The sequence below is a fragment of the Larimichthys crocea genome, chromosome XV (genome assembly GCF_000972845.2).
Source record: "Larimichthys crocea isolate SSNF chromosome XV, L_crocea_2.0, whole genome shotgun sequence".
Lineage (NCBI taxonomy): Eukaryota > Metazoa > Chordata > Actinopteri > Sciaenidae > Larimichthys > Larimichthys crocea.
The window spans coordinates 8,394,241-8,415,123 of record NC_040025.1 but is presented as its reverse complement, the minus strand read 5'-3'; the positions used below and the strand labels follow the sequence as shown (position 1 = coordinate 8,415,123).

General features: G+C 40.3%; 2 protein-coding genes across 3 annotated transcripts; both read right to left on the bottom strand.

The window, feature by feature from the left end:
- Positions 1–4,578: 4,578 nt before the first annotated feature.
- Positions 4,579–6,186, bottom strand: LOC113747757 (myoD family inhibitor domain-containing protein 2-like). Its single transcript, XM_027288793.1, has 3 exons — positions 6,161–6,186; positions 5,456–5,704; positions 4,579–5,357 (listed from the first exon to the last, which is right to left on the bottom strand). The coding sequence occupies exons 2-3, from the start codon at positions 5,682–5,684 to the stop codon at positions 5,095–5,097; spliced, it is 492 nt and encodes a 163-aa protein (XP_027144594.1). The 5' UTR covers positions 5,685–5,704; positions 6,161–6,186; the 3' UTR covers positions 4,579–5,094.
- A 602-nt stretch (positions 6,187–6,788) lies between these two features.
- LOC104932177 (forkhead box protein P1-B) lies at positions 6,789–20,448 on the bottom strand. 2 transcript variants are annotated; one of them, XM_010747341.3, is made up of 16 exons: positions 20,314–20,448; positions 17,955–18,095; positions 14,051–14,188; positions 13,861–13,950; positions 11,986–12,190; positions 11,464–11,569; positions 11,264–11,371; positions 10,849–10,936; positions 10,385–10,462; positions 10,088–10,283; positions 9,753–9,829; positions 9,553–9,654; positions 9,332–9,459; positions 8,120–8,174; positions 7,799–7,965; positions 6,789–7,671 (listed from the first exon to the last, which is right to left on the bottom strand). In XM_010747341.3, the coding sequence occupies exons 2-16, from the start codon at positions 18,078–18,080 to the stop codon at positions 7,509–7,511; spliced, it is 1,827 nt and encodes a 608-aa protein (XP_010745643.2). In that variant the 5' UTR covers positions 18,081–18,095; positions 20,314–20,448; the 3' UTR covers positions 6,789–7,508. The 2 variants fall into 2 exon arrangements, with proteins under 2 accessions (XP_010745643.2, XP_010745644.2); XM_010747342.3 differs by having other exon boundaries at positions 11,986–12,106.
- Between the last annotated feature and the right edge of the window lie 435 nt (positions 20,449–20,883).

Below are 20,883 nucleotides of genomic sequence, written 5' to 3'. Positions count from 1 at the left end.
TGTTACCCTGGTGATGTAAGAGGAGTTGTAAACAGTGATGCAACATTTTGTTGATGTTTATAATGTTTGGTGCTACACGGATTGACCCAAGAGTGAGTAAAAGGTAAATGAGAAAAAAACAAAAACACTTTTAGCCTCTCAGACTCAAGAACCACAAGAAATGGTTTGTTATGAAAGCCCAAAGTGTTCAGTAATAAATAAATAAGGCATTATTAAAATAATATTCAGGTAAATAGAGTCAAATATATAAACCAATGAATTCTGAAATCATCTAATGTAAAAAAAGAATAGCTAATAATATTTGACAATTAAAGTAATAACAGTGTTTTATTTATTTCATTTTTGCTTCTGTATAGACGTTTTTTAATTGGAAGTTTATTTCACATTTTTATTTCAAAAAGCTGCCATCGCCCCTCAGTCCCCTCCCTTACCCTTACACCAAAACTAATACACAGACACAGTAACTGACCTCTACCACAGAGTACAAAGACATGTACTTTAGCACAACATGGCTACAAATGATTAAATCAGAGTTATTTCGGCAATGTTGCGTTTCTAAAGTTATCTGACAGAAAGTGCGAGCAGTAAGAGCTGTCAAATCTGTCAGGTGTGATTGGATGACACTCCGCTATTATAAAAAGTCATTTGAAATAAAGTGTGTCATTGGGGGAATATGCAAGGTGATAATAAAGCCTTGTCATATTTTACTTGTTTATTCACGTAATCGATTCATAATGACTTATTTATTTATTAAATACTGAACACTTTTCTGGGCGATTGTGCTTTTTTTTTTTTTTTTTGATGTTTTGTTTTACACTGAAGGAAGTGTCTCCAAAGTCGTGCTGATATATTCAGCATCGTTTTGTGTATTGAAGTATGAATGTAGTTCAAAGTGACGACTGCCAAAAAAAAATGTGTTGCCAAATTGAAATTGTACAACGAGTTTATATAAGGATGTAAGTAGCCATTTATAACAGCTTATCTAATGCACCTCAATTAGTGGTGATGTTACAAGCAGTATGTAAAACATGATGGCAATCAGGCCAAAAAAGGTGAAGTACATTGTCCTTGAAAACAATAGTTTGACCCCCCCGCTCAAAAAAAATGAACTCAAGATCTACTTACTGTAATAATAGCTTTAACTGCATCTCACTGTCTTCATCAGCAGACGAGGATAGCTCATCTGTCATCCCATGACAGTGAAGTCGTATGAAACGTCTGTCGTTACGACCCTGACATGTGGTTACAAATCTGAAACAAGGTCATAAGTGGAGCTTGAGTTGAGTTTTTTTTTTTTGTCATAGGTGCATTTCAGCTTCAGTGAACCGCAGAATGGCCCTTATGGTGACACCAATCCCACGTACTGAGCCTTAATAGTGCAATACACGCAGGCCTGTAACAATGCCCTTTGACTGAACCCAGATCAGCTTTTATTTTTTATTTTTTATGGAATAGATAAATCATCTGAAACCCTGAAATGTGACTGGATGAACATCAGTATCACACATGATGGTGTTGGCACTTAATTTAAAAAGCCATCGCTATGACTGATTTCTCATAATGAATCTTCTTATGGCACATTATGGGTAAACCACTAATGAAGAATCATCTCTTCTGCTCATTCTCATTCCTGTGGTTTCATGCCAGACAAACGTTCTCTGCTGATGTCGCTACTGTTCTTATTGTTACAGTTTATATGAGATGAGTGTAGCAATAGTTACTGTACGCACTGGTTTCAGATTAGTGAACTCAAACTCATTGGTACTCAATGTGGAAACTATCTTGTGAGAAATATTAAAAGTTTTATTTGAATGTCTGTCGAGCTTGTGTTTTTCTTCCTCATGATCAATGCAATGTAAAACTGCTAATGCTTGTTGTAAAGATCCAGTTATTGAAAAATAAGGTTACATAAATACACTATAATGTAGTTGTAGTGTTTATTCATGTATTTAACAACAATTATAATTTCTTATGATGAAAACATGTTTAATATTATCACAACTACATTGTTATTACATGGTCAGTCATCTGTTTTTACCCCAGCCAAACACATACAGCTGCTTAGAACTGCATTATAGTGTGTTATGGGCATGAATTAAATGCTTATGTAATGCTTACGAAAGGTAAAAGTACTTTGAGTTACAGTTGCTTATACAGTACATAATATGTGTATAATATGTGTTATTCCCAGAAAACGTTAGCGTTCACACACATAAAAATAACAAATGAATGTCAATCAACATGTTTCATTTCAAAGAGAAATTGTGTTTTTCTCAAAAAGGCAAAAGATTGTTCACAGGAGTCGGGTTTTACGGTCTTATTATTAGACCTTCACATAATAGTCCTGTGTGAGAGCCAGCAGAGTGCTTCGGATGCTCCACAAGGGATTTCTGCACCGGGGCCAGTATGCAGTCCTGGTGCCACACAGGCGGCTCCAGGCTCCGGCACGCACTGGATGATTCTGTCCCTTTCCTGTCTGCTGTCAGCAGCCCCCTCTGGTGGGCAACATGCATCATGAAGGACATGTCGATGAAGTCAGACAAGACAATTGGCTGGTGGAATTGAACCTTCATCATGGCAAAGATGCAAGAAACCAATTAATTGACATGTATTCAGTCAAACAGCAAGTTTTCTATTATGTATGTTTGTCCATAAACTACAAAAATGGATCTGTGGACAGTTAACTGACTGACTTTTACGTTTAATTAAGAAGACATAACTGTTTATGTTAAGTTAAAGCTGAATTCCTGTGTGATGATGTACAGTGAATGATCTTTTATCATTAAAAAATAAACAAATAAATACAGTGGAAAATCCTTCGTGACCATTTTCAATTCAGGGCTCATGAAGTGACCAAAATCCACAAGCTTCCGGATCATCCTGCCACAAGTTATGGAGCCAGTTCCTCCTACACGGTTTCTATGACAATGTGGGCGGATGTTTAGCTCCATCTTCCTGTTCAGGGCTGCTTCATCAGGTCCATCTGAGCTATACTGAGAGTACAGTACACAGAAGCTGGCAGAAACCAGGAAAGGTTTGAGGGTTTTGGGGGTGGACATCACATCAACATAAGGGAGCACTGGTTATGGAGCAATAATGTTTCAGCGGCCTACATTTTGGTTGCTGTGAAACGCATGTTTATCTTAAGAAGGCTGTGGCTAGAAAAGAGTAAACTCACAAAAAAAAAAGTGTTTTTGTCACAACATGCAAATACTAATGCTCGCTTCTATGCAGGACTGGATGTTTACTGCAGAAGACACAACAACAAGGCTCATTTGCAATGTTAATGAGCTAACAAGATGAAATTCAACGTCCATGGAAACAAGTTCATAGAAATATGTTAATACAATTAGCTGAGTTTATTTCAGTACAATATAAAATCAGCTCCAAGAGACTTATTTTACATGAATTATCCATCTCAGTTTCACATTTGGTTGCCTTTATTTCTTAGAAATCTAATTAACTTGCAAAAATCTAATCCTTATATGGCCATAATCCATAATTCTCTATCCGTACTTTTACATTTGATACTTAGTAGCCTTAGTAGGCTGTAGTGTTTCTGATTAAAGGGGAACTCCATCGATTTTACATATCAAACTCTGTTAAAAGAAAAATAAATAAACCTTTAAAAAAGCCTTTTGTGGCTCCAGAGGGAGCTATGCAAAATCTGATAGGTTGCCTCGAGTGATGAAGTTTGAAAATGAAAGAAATCTGAGGGTGTGGAGAAAATACTGAACTTACCACTCACATCTTTGCATGAGGTTGATGCCCCGAAGCTACATTACCTGCTACCAGCATAACACACCCAAATATCCAACCAAACTTTGCGTTATGTGTAATGAAGGCACCAGATTTTTACAAGGAATATGAATGTGTGTGAGTGAAAAACATATCTGGTGTGGATTGTGGAATGAAAAAGGACTTTTGTGCTACTTTCACCTCAGTAAAGGATCTGAATACTTCTCCCAGCATTGCTGTACATGTTTCACACATGAGTGACTGCAGCCTAAAATAGAAAGGTATTTCACCTCTCCCAGTCGACGGGGCATACAAATGGCTGTACAGCAGGAGCACGAGTGTATATAACGAGCATGCAGCAATGGACCTGAATGAATTATAAATGACACATTTGCAGAAATGATATTTATAAAGAGGCATCACATCGTGCTGCTGTGTGTTATTTAATTTGTAACAGCCTAATTAAAACCATTCATAATGACAGAGCACATATCAACCCTTTAATATTACACACTTAAGAATCATTTCTTAGAGTAAAGTACACTGAAAATCCTCTTAATGCAGGGGTGTCAAACATACGGCTCGGGGGCCAGAACCAGCCCGCCAAAAGGTTCAATCCGGATCAATGAATCACTTTGCAAAGAAACTGCAGATAAGTTATTCATTTTAATTTGTCAATAGAATGTCTAAATGTCTAAAGAAAGAAGTAAAATGCTATATTGTCATTCGCCTCCAAAACGAGTGTCTGAATAACTTTCCAAGGCTGTTTTGTGAATTTGGATCATTGATCGTGAACGTTTTCAGAATTTGTACTTAACTTTCTAGCTTTATTTTGCCGTGTTGAGATTGAGCTGTGTGTGGCCCATGAACTAAAACGAGTTTGACACCCACTGTGCGTGACATCAATCCATTCTATACTCTATACTCCCTTCACCAAACTCAGCTCGTTGTGAATGACTGGAATTGTTATTTCAAGGCATGCTCGCACATTCTGGGTTCACTAAATGTCCTCATCCTATCCTCTCATGCTGGGTTTAGGGTTTAGTCATAACCATGCATATCTCTGCACTCCTGTCTCCCTCTCTAACAGGACAACATGTTTGCATTTGATTACTTTGAGCAGTGAGGTGAGACGGCTGACACATTATAACAGCCACTGTTTCAAAGGGTGGCAGTAGACACCTGCTACAGATCGTGTCAACTTGCACAAGGTCAATGTAAAAAACTCTAACAGGCAGTTTTTTTTCTACATATATGTGAATAAGATGAGGCAGTCATGCTGTTTGTTGAACATTCAAGTTTTTTAAAGATCCGTGATTTGAACTCATTGTGCTCGCAGGTCAGAGAAGGTCTTCCTCAGCGATAGCACACCTCTGATATCTCCATCGCCAGCTCTATAAGTTCCCCTGCGTCGTGACAGGAGCCACAGCAGTTACAGTCCAGTTCCACCTTGTAATTGCAGCAATCCTTTCCCTGTTGCTCTCTCTCGGTGGACGCCTTGATGTATCTGTACGAGGGGAAACAGCGGCTCACGGCCCTCTCGCATGTATCAGGTAGCAGCACCATTAACTCGTGGAAACGGCAATAGAGGCAGGCGAGAAGAAGTGCTGCGCAGTCGTCTGGTGGCAGTGACGAGGTGAAATAGAAGAAGATTAATGATTTCAGAAAAAAGCCAGTTTCATGTAATTACATAAAGTGTTAAGGAGTTAAACAATACCTCCGGTGTCAGGCTGGTATGAATCATCAGAGGAGAAACGGCTGCTGCTATTCTTGAACTTGTCAGAACACATGGAGAAGCTGGATCCACCCCTCTCACTGCCACACCGGGGATCATGAGAAGTGGGATCGGTGTCCAGCTTGTCTGGTTCTTGCTCTGAGATGATGCTCAGCCTGCGTATCCCACTGACTGACTTGCTGTCCATCATCTGTCTTGATGGACTACCCATCACTGGCTTGGGGACATTTTCTTTGAAAGGACAATACAAGCAATAATGATTTTTTTTTTGGATGCACAGACATTACTGATGGTATAAAAATTGAAGTGTTGGTTCAGCACCCCTGTCCGGCGTCTGTCAGACAAGTTGCTCAGATCCTTTAATTATTCAGAGCACCATTAACATGCAGTACGTCAAGGAGGTGAGACTTGAAGTGTATAATGGAGGAGGCTTGCTCAATAAAACTTCGCTGAGGAGAGATTATTGATTTGCAAGCTTTTATTTGGATCTAGTTTCCTGGATTGAATCGGGCCAGAGGAAAATATATACCTGTGTGAATATATACTCTCCCACTCACATTTGGCATGCACCACATCTATCAATCACTCTTACTATTTTAATTCACTTTTATTTTAGTCCTAACTAACGATAAATGAATCCCAGCTCGTATTTAAGCCTAATCGGACATGAAGTAAACAACAACCTACCATCGCACACATGGTCCCCTATTTTCTCGAGCTCGACACAAACCTCATCGTTCTCAGGAAGCTTTAAAGGAGTTGTCATCTTTTGCACAGTGGAGAGAATACACAAAGTGGAGTGAGACACACACATGCAAAGCCCCGTTTGCGTAATATTAGAAAGAAACTAAATATCTTGACTAAAAACTGCAGCAATTATTGAGCAACATCTTTTATGTGAAGTTAAAAGTACTATAAAGTATGAAAACTAAACACATTCCTTAATGAATCCTGCTAAATAATTGACTTTTAAGATTACCTGTCTGTACTGGTTAAATATCCAACAGTATAAATCCGTAGCATCTGCAAGTGTGTGAACCCCTCCGAGCTTGAGCCAGAGCATCTCCCCCAATCATCGTGTACACACACACACCCACATCGTGAGCACACCCCGCACATGGATCAATACTCGCCACTCAGGAAGCACAACTACAAATCCGTGATGGCATAATGCATGGAAGATCCATTCAATTATGGCATTATGTCAATATAAAAAAAAAGAAAGAAAAAAAGTCAAGCCAGGCCACTTCTCAAAACACCTGAATGGACAGACGAGACTTAGGCGTACCGCAATTGATCAAAGACGCATACAGCATTGCACATTTATCATGAGGAATTTATTATTCATAGAGATGCATTGGTTTACAATAATGGTAAATCTATATTATCTACTCTTACAAGCTCAGTTAGAGCGAATTCAACAATGTTTCGTGGAAGGGGTGAAAAAGACCAACAAGTATAAAGAAGCTACTTATTCTTTTGATCAATTGATTATACATCAAATACAAATATATCAGATCATGTTGGCAGTGAACCTTTTCATCTTTTTATTTCCTCTTCAAATTTCTTTTATATATATATGTATATATATATTATCACTACTAAAATAAAATCAGGTAGTGTGGCCCCAATGTAGCACAAAGTAGCTATACAGAAGGGGAGGGGGGGGAAACTTTCATTGTGAAGTGCTAACTATCTGTTCCCTTTCCTTTGGCTTCTCTGCTCATCATGGTCCTCTTTGTGTACAGAAACGGTATATAAAATAAGAAAAATAAAATCATGAACAGACAGTTCCACAGATTTCGTGATCTCACACTACTGTACAGAAAGAATCAAGAACTAGATTAACAACAAAAAAGAAGAAATGCTGATGAATACGAAGAAGAAAAAAAAAAGAAATCCCCAGGAAGAAGAGTGTTTGGTTATGTAGATGAAGCAGTTGTTTTTTTTTTTTGTTGTATTTTTTTTTGGGAATACAAAGTCACACAGGCTTTGTGAGTGAGGCGGCTTTGCAGTAGTGGAGAGAACCTCATAGTCAGAGAGAAGGCACGCGATCGAAATGAAGATTGGGCCTCTCCGGGCTGCCGTTGTCTTCATCGTGGTTCATCTCTGGGCTCTGGCCGTGCTCGTCTGTGCTCTCCGGAGATTCGTAGGGATAATTTTCACATATCTCCTCGTCCTCCTGCTCCTCTTTGATGCTGGTTCGATGAACATGCAAGGGGAATAAAAAAAAAATTCAATCAGGACTTGTGATCGCATAATTAAAATAACAGCTGAGTCCGACACGGTAAAGAGATCGGGGGCAGCTCTGGAGCTGGCACTTACAAAGCTTGCGGAGGGGACTGCGTTGCACTGCTGTCACTTTGGTATCCGGATCCGTTAGCGAGAGCCCCGTTCATCTGCTCCTGGAGAATATGAGGCAAGGAGTGCAATGGGATGCTGCCCATAGAGGCTGGGTTGAAGAAAGAGTTGTTGACGTCTAGACCACCGCTCTGAAAAAACACGTAGCATTCTCAGCTTTTAGATTTCTAATGCTGCACACGTAACACATGCAGCTGGGAAACACATCATCTGTATTTTAAACCAGGCTATTAAAAAACAGCCTGGTTAAAAATATATATTAAGAATATATCAGCTGTCTCTTACCTGAAGAGCAGACCCGGCTAAGCTCTGACGGCTCTGTGAGTTCTTCAGCAGGGATCTGTCGGTACAAGGATGCAACAAAGAAAATGTACTTTAATTCAGTATCGACACCTAAAAAAAGAGCATTGGCATCACACACGGAACAATACTTGGTGCTGTCGTTACAGTTAAACGTTCTCTAAACACCTGCCCTGATTAGGGATTGTACATAAAACCAGACACGACATGCCTGTCCAAGCGTTGGATTTTTTTTCTTCAGATGTTGCTATAGTAACTATTCAGTATCAAAAGAGTTTGGAGGGCGGCGTCTTTTTTTAATCTCTCTCAAAAAACAAAAAGAGCAAAAGTGCAGGGAATGAATGAATTAAACAGTGTGTTCATCTGCGGACATCACCATGCCCGGCTCGAACATCGACCTCTTTATCTGATAGCAGTGGCTCAAAGTGGAAACTTCTCAACCCTTCCGAAGATCAGATCACTTTCTGTTTTTCCTCAGAGCCGAGCTCCTCGACGGCACCAATCAACACCGCTTTGTAAATAAAATATAAAGAGGCACGTTCACCGTGGACATTTAAGACAAATCAGTCATCGGTCACTGGGTAGAAATAACAATCAGAGACCTAACTGTTGAAAAAATTAAGAAATTCAAGAAGTAAATCTGTCATCCGTCATTGTTAGAAACTGCATGGGTGCTCTGCTACGACAGGAAACTTGTTTGGTGCAGCAACAATAACTTGGAAATGGTGAACGGTTAAACGCCCTCAAACTGCTGGCAGAGTGAGCATCTGCCAACATACACACAGCACCACCAGGTATGTTTGTTTAATAAAGTACACACAAGGGTCTGAGTCATCGTGGCAAGACATAGCAAACCAGATGGCTTTTTTTTTTTTTTTTGACCACCTGCTGACAGCGGAGTTTCAAGAGGGATCAAGGCTGTGTGAAATTTCTAGGTTCGGCTTTGCATGCTGGCGCAACCTGCAACAAATGTGGCGCTTTTGCGACGGCGTCCCGTTTGCGTGTGCGGACAGGCCGATTTTTGATTTTCTTTGTAGCACACTGGCAGACTTAGAGACTCCTCAGAAAACAAACTTGCTGACAGTAAATACTGCATGTACTGATTAGGTGGAGCTAGAAAGGTCAGGCTCGTTCTGGCTTCTAGTTGTATCTGAAAACACACCGGGTTTCTGGCTTTCACGTCCAGGGCACACCTACCCGTTTCCAGCGGTCTTCTGGGGCCTTCGCCTGTGGAACTCGATCTCGTCTACCGTCCACACGGCTCCCTTCACGTTTTCCAAGCGTACAAAGCATTTATGGAGGCTGAGGTTATGTCTGACGGCATTCTGGAAGATTACAAATAAAAGAATGCAAATGCAACCAAATGTTTCCATACACTTTTCACAGTTTCATATATTAATATTCAAAGAAGTTCACACCTTCCAAGTTGCTGCATTGCGCCTGAAATATGCAAAGTTCCTCGTGAACCAGTTGTAGATTTCATTTAACGTCAGCTGATTGCGAGGTGATTCAAATATCGCCTGAAAGGAAACAATAAAGAACATAAATCTGATTCATTTTGCTTTGCTTATGGTATTTAAATATTTGTGCGGTTATGCATAGTGATTGTACACATTACCTGTCTAATGAGAGAAGCGTATGTAAATGGAGGTCTAACTTCTGTGCTCAAGTAGAACTCCTTATTATCGACTATATCTGTGGAAAGACGATAACAAGTAATATTTATATATAAACACATACAGACTGAACAGGAAACAAAAAAAAGAAACATTTCCAACTATGAGGGATAAAAGAAATATATTTAATAATTGAAATAAATATGAAAATAAGAACCCCTTCTCTGTGCCTCTATGAATTTCTGTTTATGTGCGTCTTAGCAGAAACATGTTTCAGCTGGAAACACGCGATGAAAAGCTTCCCATTAATTAAAGTCGGAATTCTTCTGACTGCTACCTTGGCTCACAGAGCGGCTATATCGCCTCCGTACGGGGGTTCCAGTGAACACGCTATTGGGAGTGAGGACCGAGGGGGATTCAGAGTGCGGCGTCAGGGGTGTGGATGGTGCCGTGGCACTCTGAGACACGCTCATCGGAGGAGGGCCTTTGGGCAATGTTGCCTGGGAGAAAGATACATTAGACACCAGATTGACCTGAAAAAACAAAGCAGTTAAGTCAGGAAAAACGTCAGTGCAGCGACAAGCAAAACAATATTTATTTTAATTGTATGAAGCAGTCACAGGCAGGTACTTACAGGCTGCGCTGCGGGTTTGGGTTCAGACGACTTGAGATGAGCCATCATAGCCTGCAGTCGTTCTTTGTCCTTTTTCAGCTGTGTGTTAAAAGAGGAGAGGACCAAAAATAGAAGTCGAGAAGTTTGTGAATTCACGGCTCTCGTTAAATGACGAAATGACATTTGGTGTGGGAACTACTTCTTTTCTGGCATCCTGAAAGGTGTAATCATCTAAAAGACATCGCTTCTGCTTTTTCAGACCTGGTGTGAAAACACCACCGCTGCTGACACCTAACAGACGTTTTAGTGTTGGAGTTTAGCTCTCCCATTTCTTTTTCCCATACTTAAAAAAAAAAAAAAAAAAACACCACCCGAGCAAGAAATGTTGAGTTATTTTTGTAAAACTGCTGTTAATAAATCAAAACCGTGTTGTTTGATTTAAAAACAAAAGTAATAGAAATGAAGAGAATAAATCAAACGCGTACCTGCAGTTCCAACTGCTGGACCACTTGCATCTGAACACGACACTGCGCTGTGCTCTTGTCATCCAGTGTGTGCTCGCTGTTCAAATGTCTGCAGACAAAAACACATTTAAAGCTTTTGAAGCCGAGCAGAGCAGAAGAAAACGCTAAATAATCCTCCAGAATAATTTCATTTCAACTTGAAGATCAATTTAATCGTTTCTGCGCGCGCAGAAATAGAAAATACATAACGGTAAATTAAGTAATGTTGATGATGATGAATGCTGACAGTACAATGTGACATTTACAGCCAAGATACAGAAAACACACACACAACCACACACACACATCTTCTTTCCTCTACTCTAGTTCTGCGCCGCTGCACATCGTGATAGATGTGAATGAACGCGACGCCACCTTTAGAGGTTTCGCCACTCACTTGAGAAATGCCTGAAAGTCTCCGAAGACGGTCTCACAGCCAGGCCATTTACACATGCCGTTCCCATACAGAGGATGGCTATTCTGTGCGTTTTCATCCAGTGACCCACTGAAACGGAAATCAACAAAAATGAATGACACAGAAACCAGGATATATAGAAACTAAAGCTCTGACGGGACAGTATAAGCTGCTTAAAGCACCTTTCTTTCCTCTTCACAAGAGTGTGGTGACCGTTGGTGGTGGATTGTTGACTGGAAGACTCTCTGGTGTCTGCACCAGCGGACAAGATGCTACCATTCTCACAGCCTGAAATTACATATATACAGTATAAATAAATGATGGCATTACATTTGCATGAGTCACTTTATGCTGAATTAGCTCAAGATTAAAAAAAAATCTGAGTTTATAGCTATTATTCAGTCTAAGACAACACTCCTGCTTCATTACGTCTGAGCCTGTTTTTAGGGAGGATTTTTGGGAGGATGCAGTCGTGCTGCTGTATTGCATTATACAAAGAGGCGTTTCTGTTATTCAGCCTACCCTCTGCGGTATAAATGGGTCAGTGTAATGTACACCAGGCTCGGTGTTTGAAAATTTATATCGACCCTTGCCTCGGCGTTGAGTTAAAAACTGAAAACGCCGTCGAGCACATGAAAGTTATTTCACCTTAAATCTCGAAGGCTTTAAACAAACGGTGCAGTGAAGACTGTAACGCATTATACCTGGTGCTGTAATGGGGCTGGTGGGGAGGACAGAGAGCAGGCCTTGTCTCTGCAGGTTGAGGAGGTGCTGCTGCTGCACCTGAAGGAGCTGCTGCTGGATGGCAATCTGCTGGGCTGTCAGCTGTGACGGCGAGATAACACAACTTCCGTCAGTGAGCGCCTTCCCCCATTCTTCATACTGATTACAGCTTCTCCTGGGTTTTATCTACAGTTTGATTCAGAAAAGAAATCTTGATCCTCATCGGGAAACTACACAGGTGCTGTCCATCAATAGACGGGTCATAAAATCAGCTACTTAAAAAGGAACAAAGGTCTATTTGAGCGTCACATATTTATTTTTAAGAATTTAACATTCTCAAACATAAGCAGGAACATCCAGTTGGATGTGACTGGATAAAAAACGATTTTCTGCTTAGAGAACATCAACAACAACAACTGCTGCTGCTGCCGCCTCGTGCACTCAGACTGACCGCTTACTCGTGCTTTGAATTTCCGTTAATTGCCTGCAGTAAATACACGTTAAGACCGCGAGTGGATGGAAGATTTTCAGAACAAGATTGATGATGTCATGCTGTCACAAAAACAACTGATGAGTGAGTTTAACTGTAACTGTGTTTTGGCTTTTTTTTTTTTTTTTTACACATGACACACATCTGAGTTCATGAGACCACAAGTGTGGGGGACTGGGACAGAGCAACATGTAGTTTCTGAGTATGGACATTTTCTCGAGGCACTTGCAGTAGAAAAAAATGGCACGCAGCGGCCTTTAAGCTACACGCACAACAAGAAAACTTGTTTTCCCAGTTGGGAGTAAATGATCTAAGACTACTTCTCTTGAACAACAAACATGTTAGGATCCATGTTAGCAGTGAGCAGTTCTCCTTTGCCAAGATAATCCATCCACCTGACGGGTGTGGCATATCAAGATGCTGATTAAACAGCGCGAGCAAGCACGGGTGTGCCTCGGGGCACCCTAAAATGTGCAGCTTTATTTAAACAAAAAATAAATAAATAAACTGACACAGATGATCAGATGGTGGATGCAGAAAAAAAACAGCTTCAGAGTGTGCTTAAGAGAGTTTGTGTGTCTACTGTACAAGCATCACTGGTTTAGATAAGACAGCAGACAGGTTTTAAGAAATCTGTGAGTGAAACCTGCATACAGGATTTTTTTTTTTTACTTCAATCTGGTTGAAATGAAACATGGGAACAAAAAAAAGTGTTTTTTTGTTTTTTTGTTGAGTGTAATTGGAAATCATAACATACAAGTAATCACAGATAAAAACACCTCCTACATAATCCAGGTCTATAACTGTTACAATACGATACGATGCGATACGGTACTATACGATGCGGTACGATACGATACGGTACGATACGATGCGGTATGATACGATACAGTGCGGTACTATACGATGCGGTACGATACGATATGATACTATACGATGCGGTACGATACGATAGGATACGATACTATACGATTTGATACGATACAATAGACTTTAATGATTTCAGTGCGGGGAAACTCACTTGTTACAACAGCTTGTATACACATGGTTGATAAGAAATTACTCATAAATAAGATATAGATACATATGTATAGATAAAAGTCATGAAGTCACGCTGGTGTTAAAGAGTCTGACAGCTGTTTGAATGAAGGACCTGTAGTTTAGCTCCTTCTTACATGGTGGGAGTAGCACTCTGTTGTTGAAGGAGCTGCTTAAGCCCCCCACAGTAGTATTACTTTGTACGTTACTTTAGTACTGCTGATCAAGTCTTAATCATTTTAATATCCCTGTAGCATAATAAATATTGCTACAATGCTCAAACATTCATAAACTGATCAAATATGATGCTGTAACAAATAACGGTTACCTCTTGACTAACCATCCCAGCGTTCTTCTGTTGCAGCAGCTGCATATTCAGCTGCTCTTGCTGATTCTTGAAGACCTCTTGGATTTGTTGCTGCAGAAATGTTGATGAAATTTGTGTTAAGAGAAGTGAAAGCGTTGTGCGCGCTATGTGCGCTGTGACAAACGCATAACCTTTGTAAAAGATACATTACCTGGTGTAACATGAGTGCTTTCTGCTGCTGGAGCAGGGCTTGGAGCTGCTGAGGACTGAGGATCTGCTGTTGTGATGTCTGCTGCAGCTGCTGTGGGGCCTCGGCTGGTGGGGTCATCATGGACAACGACGCTGGAACCTGCATTGTTCAAAGCACAAAAAAAAAATAATTTAAAAATCCCATAACAGTAAGTTTAAATCCACAAAAACAGAAGAAAACACACAAGAAAGAAAAACTGGCAGCCAAGTCTGTGACATAACACTTTAAAGAGGACATTTAATTTAAGAGACACAAATACTCCAGTGACAAAAAGAGAATAAGACAACATACGTAGGCTGATCTGGGTGTGTAAGCCGCCTTCATTCAATATATTTGGACTGCACACTGGTGCAGACAATCAGTGCGTTTACATGTAAACGAGAAACCGTCTCTCTTTAATCAAGGGGAGAGGATTAAAAGACGCAGCTACAGTTCTGGAGCAACCAGATTTTTGCTGTCATACCTAACAGAGAGTTTCAGACAGGGATTTTTTAAGAGCGCATATCCAAGACAAAGACTTTAGAAGAGCAAACGTTTAACTGTGACGGCAGTGTGGCAGGATCAAAACAACTAATAGCCTAGTACTTGCGGTGGAAAGAATTAAATCCAAAGAATGCTGAAAAGTCACACTGAAATAAACAGGTCTAAATACGTTTGCGCAGCTGAACAGTAGGTTATTTGTGATGTTTAAACACACGCACAGGCGAAATCATGCGCTCACACTACACAGTCTGTTTTCTCACTCGGCTGCAGATGTGTCCTCTGATGTTAAAGAAAAAAAGAAAGGAAAAAAAAAACTCCTCATGATGCAGCAGCGTCAGATATTATACAGCTAATGTGGCAGCCTCGGCCCATATGGTAGCAGGCAGGGTGAGAAGAGTTTCAATAAACTTTACAAACAGAAAAAAGAATTGTAACTCAACTTGTTGTAGATTTGTTGTTGGGAATCTTGAACATTGTGTCTGATTTCCCCCTGTTTATGTAAATGTAGAGTGTACTGTGGACTACAGTGCATGCACATATATGTAATATATGTATCTGCTGGATAGCATATCTACGTTATTTTCATTATTGATCAACGTCGCGATTATTTTCTCCATAACTGATTATTCGCTTCGTGCATAAAAATGTCCGAAAAAATAGGAAAAATGTCTGTTTTAATTTCCCACAGCTGAAGGTGGAGTCTGTATATGTCTTCATATTTTGTATGAGCAACAATCCAAAACCCCCAAATATGAAGTTGACTAACATGCATGACAAAGGAAAGTCTGAAATCCTCACCTTTTGCATTTCATAAATAAGCAAGCCTGGATGACTAAGAATAACCGAGAATGAGACTAAAAATTATTATGCAACTGTGCCGCTGACAGTCAGTTAGTCGACTCATGGTCGAGGCTCGACCCCTGTGCCTTCAACTAATTTTCAAAAAAGAACTTATAGCTGCTCAGGGCGCTGCTTATTTATCTCTCGGTTCACTGGTCAATCCAGAGGAGCTGAACTTGGCTCTGCTGTCATATGAGCTAAAAATGAACCAACCGAAAACAACAACAACAACAACAACAACACAGGATGTCTGGGGAATTCTCCATCAAAACAATAACAACAACAACAAGCAGCACCACAAAAACAACAACAACATCCTCTGCGAGGCATGCAGCAATTACCGCACCATCCCCCCTCGCTGTCAAGCCTTCGCAGCTCAAGGGATGTTTACGGTAAACATAAACAGAGTAATCAAAATTGCGCAGAGATATAAATAATGAAAAAAAAAAAAAAAAAAAAGCATACAGAGCCTGTTTATGAAAACAGAACTTGAGATTCGTATTTTAATTAAGGCCTGAACCACAAACAAACATTTCTCTCTCTGGAAGGCAGAGTCTGTTTTCAATCGGGTAAACAAACTGACAGTGAATTTCACACAGGCTTTGGGCTAACAATAACAGATGACTGCCTCCTAGTTTGTCCTTTCTTATGAAATTCAATGCCGCAGAGGTGGCCACCAGAGCAATGAAAACAGGTCTATCCCACAAAACAGAGCCCGTTACCGCCGACCCTGCCCCCCCCCCTCACTATTTTTCTGTGGACACCATCAACACAACAACAGCCTTTTGCCTAATCCCTGTTGCCATGGCAGCCAGCAAGTCCAAACATCTTCTGTTGTTGTTATTGTTGAAAGTCATACCAGCGAGCAACTGAGTGTAAACACAGATCTGTTCCCGCAAGACTGGTCTTGTGAACTCTTTGAGATGACTGACAGCAAATAAGAACAGTGAGAACTCGCTGCAAAAACAAACACAATACGCCTTTCTCCCTTATTGGATTTAATACTTTCTTTAAATGATGTAACGGGTGTGGCCTCGAGGAAAAAAGTGCAAAAACAAACACACTTAGTCATAAACTGAGCTGAAGATTTAATAATGAAAAATAAAAAAAAAAGAACTCTAAAAATATTAACTTACTTACACAACCCACAAAAAATATGGCATCACTTTCATTGACAGACACACATTTTAACTGGTAAGACCTGATTATAAATAGCCTGCTACTGAAACCTGACAAGACAGATGCAGAAAGACTTGGACTAACCTGATAGTCTCCATTGAAAAGTCTGAGGAAAAAAACAGAAACGCTGCTCTGTAATGACGTTCTGCCTGATCTGACAGAGCCTCGCTCAACCTAAGTGATGTGAGCATAAACAAAACTAACAATATAACACCGATCCCTCCGCCCACCAGGAGTTGTGCTCGCCCTCCCCCCTTCTAAACCTCTGCACAACCTCCCCACAATCCCCGTGCTCCCCCTTCAGCAGAAATATACAAATAAAAAAAAAATGCAGCTTGGAGAGACGGAGAGAGTCAAAGTGACACTGTTAAAAAACTAATTAAAATAGCAAGTCTGTTATCGTCTGTCTGGTTCGTATGCCAAGAAAAAAACGTAGGATATTTGGATGCCAGACCACCTGTGCGTTCATGCCTTGGTAGCAGAGGTAATTGTTATTGACAGCCCAGTGAAGTAAAAGCACGGAGAACAAACATTTACATGCTGGCAATAGGCTGCTGCTCGGCGTCGTAACAAAGTAACTGCACTCAACAGCAAAAAAAAAAAAAAAAAAGCTTTTCGGAGCATAACATCATTTGCCTTCAGGGCTACAGCGAACAACTCAGTGTCTAAAAATCAGCAAAGCATCTTTTTTGATTAAACGTTTGTGTACAATCCCAAAAGGAAAGGATGATTTAGAGCTTATTTTGTCCAACAAACAGCCAAAAATCCAAAGATATTACCGTTACTTAGAGCTATGAAAAGCAGCAGATCGCCATAAACGAGAAGCCGGTAGTCTCCAATGGCTCGGTTATTAAAATTCAACATAAACAGGTAGCGAGTTTTAAAGCAAATGTTTTAGCAATATGTAAAGATAATGTACGAGATACAACGATACGTTCAAAACAAACGGTGATCCAACTATTTTTATTGATTAACCTGCACGTTGTTTTCTTAATTCAGCAATGATTCATCTGGTCAGTCAAATATGTTTGTGTCACAGTTTCTCAGCTGTCCCAGTTCACAGCTTTAGAGTTACAGTTACTTGTTTTGTTCCACCGACAGGCCAAAGTTCAAAGTTTTCCTGTTTACTATCATGTATGACAGAGAGAAAAAGCTATGAATCTTCAGAACTGGAAAGCTGGAGCCAGAAATAGTTTGTCACTTTTTCCCCCAGAAAGAGGACTCATGATCACATATCAAACGAGCCTAATTCATCTACACGTGTACGGCATTAATCACGAGAGAGCACGACGTATATCACGTCTGTTAAAACTTTTAATACTAATGCCGACGTGCGGAGGGGGATGCAGCTGGAATGACTGACCCTGGGTGCCTCTGGAGGAGGAGTCTGGCTGCTCCTCAGTCGACTCTCATTCTCCGTGTTATTCCCGTTCTCTGTCTGACTTGCTGGAATGGTGTGGCTTCTTGGTTCTGACCCAGACTCATGCATCTGGACTTCAGTGACCTGAGGAGAGGGGAAATAAGAATATGAGCACACAGATGGAAAAAAAAAAGTGACGTACGAACAGAATAATACTTTCTGGATGGATCTGATTGTTTTTTTGTTTTTTAAATGGCACAAAAAATTAAACTATATATGATAGAAATGAACCAATAATGTGCTCATTAACCACGTAAATGGCACAAATGTTATAGCTCTACCCAGCAAGACAAACATTCTCCTCTACAAGCGAGAGAGGAACATGCTAGGTCTATTTGTTGAATAACCGAGTGCTGCCATGACTACTGTAAACACAGGGGCCCCGGGTCCGTGTTTATGTGCAAACATATCTTCCTTCTGGAACAATTTACCATTAACCAGGTGGTGCGATAAACGACTGTGGCAGGTAGTACAATGCACAAGTAGGCTTTTATGTATACAGCTTGGGAGCGTTTTTTTTGAGTCGAACGCTAAGCAGCATAAACACGGGTAAATAAAGTAGGCAAACAAATAATGTGAGCAGATGGAAACCTCAAATGAAAAAAGAGAGACCGCATGGCCTCGAGGAGAACGCCGCAGCTTTTTCAGGGTTACTCAACTATCAAATCCGCATAAAGAAATCCGTCTCTCGTTGAGTCGATCAATCAGTCAGGCACCACTGAGAGTCAAACCTTTTTATTTGATAGATGAGCTGATTAAACTTGCACTCATGTACCAACAGTTACACGGAGGAGGAGGGAAAAAAAAAAGTGTTTCCCGCATGTGAACATGACTAATATCTGACTACCGAATAGTAAAGTTATGTCTAAGCTGCATGTGCGTGTGTCATTCATAGGCAAGTCGCAACTTAGATGGTTAAAACAAGACTCCTGCAAACTAAAAAAACTAAAAGCTATCTAATCCAAACAGGCAGCTGTGGGTGCGTTTTTTTTTTTTCTTCTCCCTACTCTGTTTACTTTTGCTTTCAGGATCTGGATTAGTTCTGAAGACAAAGGGCAGTGTTTCCTGCAGACATTTCTGAAGATGTCAGAGGCTGATTTTTTTTGGGTTGGTAACAACCAGGCCCCCCAGGTTACTGAGACATTTCCATTGTGCATTATTAAAAACAATATTATCTAGATCGCTCAGGATTATGATAACCGAACACATCGTGCTTGCACTTGTGTAATAAACCACCCCGCGTGATAAAAGTTTTACTGTCCTTTAAAAAAGTGTTTCTTCACCACAGGGGCAATTCTCCAGCTGTGGAGCCACTACGCTCTTCAAAAGGATGTAAAGGAAACACGGCAGAGAGGCCTTTCCTTAAGAAGGAGTAAACATAATACACCCTCTCTCTCTGTTAAGAATATAATTTTTGACAGCTGCTTTTTTTTTTTAAAGACGGGAGCTATTATTATAACATCATCAAAGCCGGGATGGTAAAAAAATAAATAAATCATAAAAACAGCTGGATAAACATTTAAATCAGTTATCTTTAAATACATTATATATTTAAATCCTATTTATACTCTTAGCACTTTGAACTCAACACTCAAATTTACCATTCAGGGATCAATTATTTTGAATAGGTAAAGATGTGTCATAATTAGGGTGTGTGTAAAGACACAAAATGACTATTGAGCGGTTTAAAAAGTTACATTTCTCACCCTGATAACAACATTTTTAAGTGTGTATCACCTAAAAGTAGACACATGTCTGGATCAAAGTTTGGGATACAATCAGTTCTTCAGTGGTGGATTGATCATCGATCAATGGGTTAATTTTTTAAGATTTCATCCTGTAATGTACCTTAAGGAGGCTCACACCGTCCTAGGTGTGTTCACCAAGCTTTACACGTACACAAGACCGTGATCGTTTCACCCGAGACATGAAATCCCTGAATGAATTATCCGATGAAACGTTTCTCGTCCAGTTTAAAAAGCTCGACGCGAGATGAATGGAACCGACATCCGTTAACACGTTTTTAAAAAAACCAAGACCAGCGAGGTTTTTTAAAAAAAGTTACCAACTGTCACGTTAACTGTTGTATTATATTATATTATATATCTCTCTGGGTTTAAACAGCCTGCTGTTGTCGACCGAGCTTTGCGGGGTGGCAACAGCACAACAAAAGCTAGCTCGCTGTGACGCTAGCTATGTAAACCAAAACGTTTTCTATCTTTGTATCTCTTCGTATCCTGCCAGCTGCTAATATCCCCCCAAAAAAAGAATCCGATAATTCGTTACATAGACGTCTACTCACCCAAAGAAACGTGTGTGTGTGTTATAAGGACAGACAGTCTCGGAGTAGTAGTCGGGGTGGTGTCTGGGTGAGCGGTGCCTCTGCTCTGGTAGCGAGCTAGCCACAAGTTGCTAACGGAGGGCGTGGCTTAGGTAAAAGTAAACAATGGTGACGTCAGGTCCACACGCGTCTCAGGTCGTGCAGAGCCAAAAATTTAATAAAAAAGAAAAAAAAGAAAAGAAAAGAAAGAAAGATCCCGCCACGAAAAAAGGGTCACATTATACTCCTATATATATATTTATTCAATTTTTTTTTTTTTTGTCATATAATCACAGCTCCTACAATTAAAGAGGTGAAGAAGCGTGTGCAGGCAGGTTGGACCCAGATAGCAAATATTTTGGCTGTATTATGGCATACATTTGGCATTTTTTTGGCATTAAGAAAGCCTTTTGGCTTAACTGTGGTATGATTAGGGTTATCCTCAGTCCATTGGGCTTGGGAACCGAAGGGTGGCCGGTTCAAGTACTGCGTGGACCAAAATATGGAAGGTGGACTGGTAGCTGGAGGGGTGCCAGCAGTGCTCAGGAGGTG